We start from the raw sequence: 8,861 nt of genomic DNA on the forward strand, positions 1-8,861 counted from the left end.
CCTCACAGGTTTAATGCCTAAGGTTAGTTTGTTACTGTAATATAATATTAATATCCAAAAACAACAAAGATTTAATAAAGATTTGTAAATGAAAAGGGACATACCACGTGACATAACACGTTGTGTAGCCATTTCCTTACTGTAAAATTTCTTTTGTTTTATTTTTTTTATTAAACAACAAAGAACACACAAAATGATACAATGTACAAACAATAAGGCGTATTTCAAACAAACAAACAAACTTGCATAAAAGAGAAAAAGGATGGGTGCAAATAAAGATAAGAAATTCCTTACTGTAAAATTTGTATTGTTTTCAGTGTTTTTATTTATTTATATATAGGTTTTTTTTGTTTTGTTTTTTTTGTTTGTTTGTTTTTTCTCTTTAAGTTATCTGTTCTGCACCTATGCCTCTTTATTTTGTAATCGAATACGTATTTGTTATACTGCCTTGTGGTTTGTATAAAGCTTTCAATAAAAAAAAAATTGTATTGTTAATGTTGAAAGTGTTCGATAGAAAATAGTGTCACTAGCGCCCCCTTCAGTTCCGGAATGCAATAGTCCCATTTCCATATAAGGTATGGGACTGACGGAAAGGTCTGTCACCGCCCCGTTCTGCATGCTGCAGCGAACTGTACTTGCCCGAAGTTAAAAACTGTTGTTCTTTTGAGGCCTTCAAGGTGGCGCTCACGGCCCATGGGTTAAGAATTTTTGGATTAACAATTTTGAGAAATAAATAATCTGAGAAAAAAAAAAGCAGTAGCAGAATAAAGCTTGTTCTAAATATAAACATAAAAACATGACAAACTGGCCAGGGGATCGAATCAATTAAAAGGATTTTCTGAAATCGATATTGAATTGGAAATTATAAATATTGCAATACATTGATGAATCAATAATTTTACCCACTAAAGTCACAATTAATCCAACATACATGGTTTTGGTCTATGGGAAGAAACCGGAGTACCAGAACACGATCCAGCAACAGTCTCGCTGAGACAGACGACTATCAACTGCACAACTAATTAAAAGTATCTCAGTATGTCAGACTGGACATGGATCACATTTTACGCAAACAAATGTTAAAGATGTTCCCCAAAATTTCAAAGTATTCTAAAAAAAATCATTAAAAAGAGAGAATGGACCATTTTTAAAACAAGAGCATGCCTGTTACCTAACGCAACATTTACAGAGTCTTTTAGTCACTTTTAAACCTCATTATTAACAACCATATGAGAACTCCATTTCATTCAGGACAGCTTCATTAATCCCCTCAGGGAGCAATCCAACCCACTGGACCAGCTGTAATGAAGACAAATGAGTTGCTATGGTGATGGCCCGTGGGCCCGAGTGTTGGCTGATGTTAAGTGAGGGGAATGCTGGTTATGTAGTTTGTTTTGGCTGTGTGTGTGTAGTCCCGACTCTGTCTGCTCAAACTATTAACCGTGAGCTCATCCAGGAATGATTTGATGTGCTCTAATTTGGTGCAGTTATTTCTGTAATTGTCCATAGATGCAAAAAAAAAAAAGGCTCACATTTTCCATTATATGACTAGTTTTAAGTGCTCTCAACCAAACTCAGGGTCGTGACATTTAACTGTACTATCAAAACACATCAGTGAAAGAATAGAGGAGGATTAAAGGGGACAGATGAAAAAAATATATTAAAGAGGGCAACGGACAGAAAAGAAAAAAAAAAAAACAATAACAAATGGCAACCAGAAAGAAGAGAGAAATGCCTGAGCTGGTGCTGACATCTAAGAAAGCAGTGATGCTTTAATGCTTTTGTACAGGAAAGTTTCCAGTGGGATTTTTGGCTCGCAGAAAAATACACACCCCAAAAAACACACACAAACACACTTTACCGAGTGGTTAGCAGAGCAGGAGTGATTTGCAGTGTGTTTACTCACATTCTCTCGTGGTTTGCGCAAGACCCCATCTACGGCTCTCATTCTTTCACTCTAAAAGTCCTCAAAATGTATTTCTGTCCACTACACCAATGATTTATTTAACAAATAATTTCAATACAATCAGGCATTTTTGCCAAGAACAAGTTACATCTTGTAATGAATGTTTTTTGGAAGGTAAATATTTTGTAGAAGTCCTTATATATTCTAAAATAAAAAAAACAATGGTGTTTTATGGAGGTCATCAGCTGCATTGACTTTATAAACTGCCATTGCTGTAAAAACCTTAGTCATAACAACTGATTTTATTTATTTCACTTTTAACTGTAATTCAGATGGAAACATGATTCAACTTGGTAAGTCAGGATCAAAAGAATAGTTTGAACAATTTTGGCAAAGTTGAACATTTGCAATCTTTGATAACGTCTCCACAACTTATCAGAACATGAAGGAATTATCATGACCTCGTTACAATCTTAATACTCACCAAATAGGGTTTTCCTGCTACGTTCTGTGTCCCTGTGATGCTTTTCTGCACCCTCACTGTAACTAACTTCAGCAGCACATTTCTACGATGATACGTAAGATTGCAGATGCACCTGCCACAAGCCCAGCGTTACCACTACAGGTGCTACGTCTGCACCGGGTTGTTTTCATGACCTAAACCCAATCACAGTCATCATTCAGACATGTGGCCTGGGTGGCCAATTGTGCTTCCAATTCTTGACCACCGAGTCACACCAATGCACGCACCATGTCATAAATACACTGCCAACACTCCTCCCCCAGGACCATGATATGCCAACCCATTCTCACTCCCAAGTCGTCACATATTGATGCTTTTCCAAGGTTCCCTCTGTGTCCGATTTTGATGCGTCGGGTACCCCACTTGCATCAGTTGTTGACGAGATGGGTCGGAATCCGTTGTCATAATTTCAGAAAGTGTAGAAAATGCACAAAAACTAACCGTCCCAAAGTCTGAAATTACCTTTATTCACTCTAGACATCCTGTCCTTGACCCTAGTACCTAACATTAACCATCAACCCTGATCCCTAAAATTAACCAWTTTTAGAAAGTGTAGGAAATTCACGTCAACTATGTGTTCCAAAGCCTAAAATTACCTAATATTCACCCTAGACATCCTATCCCTGACCCCACTATCTAAAATTAACCATGAACCTTGATCTCTAACATCTCAAAGACCCCTATATTTTGCGTCCCAACGCATCAAACCTGGATGCCGAGGGAACACAGAAATGCCTGGTGCGTCAATAACTGACGTGACGGGTGTACCCGACGCGTCAAAATAAGACGCAGAGGGAACCTTGGAAAAGCGTCAATATGTGATGAGTCGGGAGTGAGAATGTGTTAGATATGCTGATGAAGAGTCTTAAACACTTGTGGCTGTTTTTATTTTCCAACGTGAATCAACGGTATTTATTTTTTTAAACAAGTTTCTCACCATCAAACACAGGCGGTGGGAAAACCTCACTCCAAGAGTTTTTGCTTGATAATAAATGTACAATATATGTAAGTTGGGGTATTCTGTCTCTCTTAGTCCACATATGCAAGTTTTTAATTTTTGGGATAAAAATGAAACAATTATTGCGTTCAATGACTTCATAAACAACCAAACATGTGCCTTCTCACCTCCTGTTCCATTGGTGGTGATGGAGGGACTGCCGAGGTTGTTCTTGTCCAGCTTGGAGCCTGTCGAATCTCCACCTCCGACACGGTTATGAGGACTGGCTAGGTCCTGCATTTCCATGGACCTAACGACGAGGAGGACGAGGGAGGCGAGAAGATGAAGTGCGACATTTGAACGGAGCAGCAGATTAACGGCAGCAGGCTGTTGAAACATTGTGTTTGGATCCCGGTGAGCACATTCAATGACGTACCGTAAAAGGCACATAGGAATCCCAGTCAGTCGTAAACATCACGCTGCTCAGCACCAGTTAGCGTGTATGAGATCGTGTTCAGAGGTGGCTGACATTGTCTGTGGGCCTGTTCACTCTTTTATGGAGTGGCTTTTTTTTTTTGTGTGTGCGTGGTTGTGTGTGTACACATTTCTGGGCTCCAGCACAAACCCACAGCCTGCCAGCATGCTTTAGTTTTACAATGTGCTCTGCATGCATGACTGGGATGAAGCAGCACACGAGGAGGCCATGATAAAGTGAGAGTGTGGATGTGTGTGAAAGTTAGACATGAACAGATTAAATGTTCTGCGTTCCATTTATTTGCATTTATTGTTTAGTCATCTTTGTATTATTTGCAACCCAGCGAAAGGTGTTTTCAGAAAATTTTGTCAAAAAAATTTAAAATGAACCTAAAACACTTTTTACGAGTCGTCAGCACAGTTGCCACAAATCCACAATTTGACAAGTTCTTTGAAGTTATTCTCTCTTTAAACCCCGACTCGGTTAGCCCACAGGCTAGGTCACACTTTTGCTTTTTTGTGGGACATAAAAAACCCCAAAATGAAAGAGATGGAAGGAGAAGTAAACAGATACGAGCTGTTGTGTGAAATGTAGCGCACATCTGCGTGAGCATCAGAAAGCAGAAAGTCTGGGCAGATCCACTTGACTGCAACCCGCAGCCAAAATGACAAAAAAATGTTTAATACTGGAAGAATCAAAACAAAGAGCTACAAAAAAAATGGACACGATTTTAAAAAGTACGGTAAACGAGAGGAAAGAGGAGAGTTCTCGTTTTGGAACGATGCTGCTGATTGCTATTCCATCGGTTTAAAATATATCCACTATACGTGACAAAAAAGTTAAGATGTTTCACAGATTCTTTCTGCGTGTGTCAGAAACACTTCATCCATCCTTTTATTTTGTCCTCCAACAACAGGAACTCCATTTTCTTCCTCCCCTCCTTGCACCCCACCCGTCTCCCCTCGTTTTGTTTTGCTCCTCTTGGGAGGCAATGGCAGGAGCGGGTGTTTCATAAACTCTTTTCTGGTTTTCACATTACGTCTGGGCCTGAGTAAAATAGGCAACATTCAAGTCAAATGCAACCCACGCTGAAGTGAGGAAATAGATTGTGGCCTCCAACTATAAATGTACAATTGGGTTAATTTCATTGTTGTCTTTTAAGTTAATTGTCAACGGGGCTTTAAAATGGTTTCATTGTGGAAAAAAAAACAGTTTAATTCTTACTGGATTGACAAGCTAATGGCTAGTCAGAGCAAGGCTGAGATCAAAGTAAACTTAGCACAAATAGTAAGGAAATTTGTGTTCAGTAGATAATTTCTTTGTTGTAACAATACTTCATTGAAATCCTGGTAATATCCCTTTAAAATGAGGCCACATTTGTAAGGAACATGCATTTGTGGGATGAGCAGTAGAGCTTAATATGGGGGTTGTGCACGCGAAAAATTAGCCAAATCTTCTCCTATTTTGCTGTTCTTATTGACACTTGTTTTGAGCTTCTGGTACCTCCAGGGGCTGCCAATCAGGTGCTCGTTATAAGATTCATTGCCAAGAAGCCTTATTGCAACAAAAAATAATCTACCAAACACTGTCCTTACTTTGTGTGTTAAGTTTATTAACCTCTATTTGTTTAAACTGAGGTCAGTTAAAAATCCATCCACAACAGGTAAGATATTCTTTACCCTTTACTGATCCACCAAACCTCAATTTGAAAAGTAAGTGCTTTTAAGCTGTCCCGTTTTCCAGTAAAATTACATTCTTGCAATTAAAAATCTTTTTTTGAAGAAACTGAAACCATTCAGTACTCAATTTAGTTTTCTTCCTTCAGTTTGTTTAAATGGAAGAAAATGAAAGATTCGTTATAAGATCAACACCACTTGTTTCTAATAAGCAGACTAACATTTTTCTGCCTAAGCGTGTACAGCCTGTTCAGTTTGTTTCTCAGTTTGTTTGAGTTAGCGTGTGCGTCTGTGTGTGTACATGTTTTTGCTATCGTGTGGGGATGATTTTTGATCATTTTCCTGGTACACAGCCTGTTAAGAACCCACTGTTCCTTATGGGGACAAAAGCCCAGTCCCCATTGGGGGAAATACCATTAGTGGGTCAGGGTTTCAATTTAGGACTAAAGTGTGAATTGATTTTAGGTCAGGTTTTGGGTCAGGTATGTACTGGGGTGGTTAGGTTTAGGGTCAGGTATATACTGGGATGGTTAGGTTTAGGGTCAGGTATGTACTGGGGTGGTTAGGTTTAGGGTAAAGGGTCAATGTTAGGCATTAGAAATGACTGGTAAATGAATGGAAGTCAATACAAAGTCCTCATGAGGACAGAAGAACAAACGTGTGTGTGTGTGTGCATATCTGTGTGTGTTTCAGACACTAAGGCTTTTGGTAAGGACTGATGATGACCTCATCACAGCTTCTAACAGCAGTGAAACCTCACCTCTCTGCACCATGACCAAAGAACTAGGACACACACACATATACACACAGACACACACAGCCGAATTAAAGAAAAAAAAATCTGTGTCATATTACAGTAGGCAGACAAACACATAGGAGCATACCTGGCGTCTGAAGGGTCTGGAACATGAGATTCACTGTGTGGTTTCTTCACCTGCAGAATATAAAGAGAGTGGAGTAAATGACTTCACACGTACATGGCCACACACACACATTACATTACACACACTCCATCAGAGGCTGTGTTCACTATGTTAGAAACGAGCCCCATAAACCAGCGTTAATGAGTCAGACACGTTACACCAGCATCACAAACTGGAACTATTTCCGCCCACGATGCTTACAGAAGACAAAATAAAAAAAAAAAACAAAGCTTATTTTAAAAATGCATCAGAGGTAAGACAAATTGGCAGAAAAATAATAAATCGTGGCGTCCACGACTGCAGCTTTCACGACTAGGTTGCTAATCAACGTGACGGATATAACTTTCCCTTGTTCACCTGTGACCCGACTCTATCCTGAGCTCGTCTATCTCTGAACCCGTTAAGAGTTGAAAGGTCCTGGTGGGGTCATGTTAGGTCAAAGTGGAGGCTGTTAAACATGTCACTGCAGAAACTGAACTCAGCCTTGACTTTGTGGGCTATAAGAGACACTTGGTCACGTCAATCATGTACTTCAAAAGTGAAGTAGGAAGAAAATCGAATAAAACAAACATCAGTCCGAGTGCATCTTTGCACTCCTCACACACACACACACACACACACACACACACACACAGGCTGGTTTTATTTGAGTCTTTGTGCGAGGGGCTGTGTAGTTACACAGTGGACCAGTGGTTCTCTATTAAAATTCCTCTCTCTTATTTGAAACAGGAACTAATTAGAACAGTAAATGCAGGGCGGAGCGAGGGCCAATGTGTACCAGCTGCCCTATAATCACTGTGTCAACACACTGTCAAGGTGTAGGGCACACACAGGGCGCCAAACACACACACACACACAGAGCCAAATTCACCCTGGCAGCATATATCCGAGGTATTTCCAAATTGTTGCAATCATTGGTGAGTTTAGAGAACGTGCTCGATTGAGCAGACGTTAAACTTGCAGTCGTGAAGACATTTGTGTGTGGAGGACACAATCATGGTGTTATGGTTCTGATTAGAGGATCCTGCTGAGAGGGAATAAGAAGCAGCACTTAGCTGTTTAAGGCACGGTTCAAAGGTCGGCTGCGCTCCTCGTATGGATCACTTTCCTCACAGGCGCGCACACACACAAGCCACTTTCATGTCCCGTTTCATGCTTTGCTGAAATTTAACAAGGCTGTCAGTCACAGCATCAACGGAACCGTCGTGAGAAACAGCAATCCACACGTAGCGCACACACACACACAAACACACAAGCTTAGCTGCATGTCTGTCTCAACAGAATCCGTGAAAATCTAAGCACACACGCTTGGATTACGTTTTTATGATTCTGCTTTGCCTTCGTGCTCGAGTTTCTCACTTGCCTCAGATTCTCTTATCTTTCCTATAAAATCCCACTTGTTTCATAATAAAAAAAATAAATGGACCTTTCAGGATTTTTGTATTCTTTAAAGCATGTTTGAATTATTTTACCAAACAATATTGTTTAGACCTCAAGTTAAAATACGCCTATTTGCAAAAGCATTCACACTTATTGTTTGTGTATTTTGTATAATGGCTTGAATATGTCTATATTTGAATGAATGAAATATGAATATGCATATAAATCCAAACTCACTTTTCTTTTTTTATGTTATTGAATTGCTTTATATAATTAATAAACTCTTATAATAATACAAATAAATAAATAAAATGAACATAACGCTGCTTTTTGTATTTCAAATTCAGTAATACTCTCTTTGTGTGAATTGGAATGAATTTTACTTGTAACGATGAAACAAAGCACCCCAGTTGGAGTGGACTTTTCGGTGGCCAGTGTCTGAATAAACCATCTGTGTCACCTGAGCCACTTAAATAGATGACCTTTGACCTGGTTGACCGGGTGACCAGTCTGGAAGACTACCTGGCCGGCACAAGGACTCCCTGAGGGATAAATATGTCTACCTTACTAATTAAATGAACTATACAAGTTATGTTTTACTGAAAGTTGCGACTCTAACATTAGAATAAACCTAACCCTATAAACGTGAGTCACATTAAAAAGGTGAAGGGCATTTCTCCCCCCTTATTTTATTAATTTGGATAACTCAGCCTAAAATCTGTCATTAAACATACGTATAGATGGGTTCACTTGTTTGTCGTAATTATTTTCTCTGTGAAAAGAGCACAAAGAGCTGTAATAAGCAATCCAGCAGGGAATATAATACCATGCGCTTGGATGACTCACAGTTAAGCTCAATAAAAAAAATAAAAATCAGTTGAAAATAATTTTAACACTTTTTTCATCTGTATTTACATCGTAAAATAATTCCTATAAACTTTTTATGGGTTTTGCATCTTAAATGTCTTAATTAAAAAATTCGTAATATGTTTTGGGAAAGCAAAAAGAAAACTACTTTTAAAAACAAACGTTAAAATGAAT

The 8,861-nt window shown here is 39.0% G+C and overlaps 1 protein-coding gene across 9 annotated transcripts in view; it reads right to left on the reverse strand.

The window, feature by feature from the left end:
* Nucleotides 1–8,861, reverse strand: part of eya4 (EYA transcriptional coactivator and phosphatase 4) — a 57,026-nt gene that overhangs the window by 18,351 nt on the left and 29,814 nt on the right. For all 9 annotated transcript variants that reach the window (XR_001311042.1, XM_014018885.1, XM_014018890.1 and 6 more), the window contains 2 exons: nucleotides 6,402–6,451; nucleotides 3,555–3,676 (listed from right to left, as the gene is read on the reverse strand). Coding sequence is in view for 8 of the 9 variants with exons in the window: in XM_014018885.1 (XP_013874339.1) it covers nucleotides 3,555–3,676; nucleotides 6,402–6,451 (172 nt within the window). In the remaining variant the exon portion in view is untranslated. The remainder of the gene's footprint in view (nucleotides 1–3,554; nucleotides 3,677–6,401; nucleotides 6,452–8,861) is intronic.

Source organism: Austrofundulus limnaeus, unplaced genomic scaffold (assembly GCF_001266775.1).
Source record: "Austrofundulus limnaeus strain Quisiro unplaced genomic scaffold, Austrofundulus_limnaeus-1.0 Scaffold205, whole genome shotgun sequence".
NCBI lineage: Eukaryota > Metazoa > Chordata > Actinopteri > Cyprinodontiformes > Rivulidae > Austrofundulus > Austrofundulus limnaeus.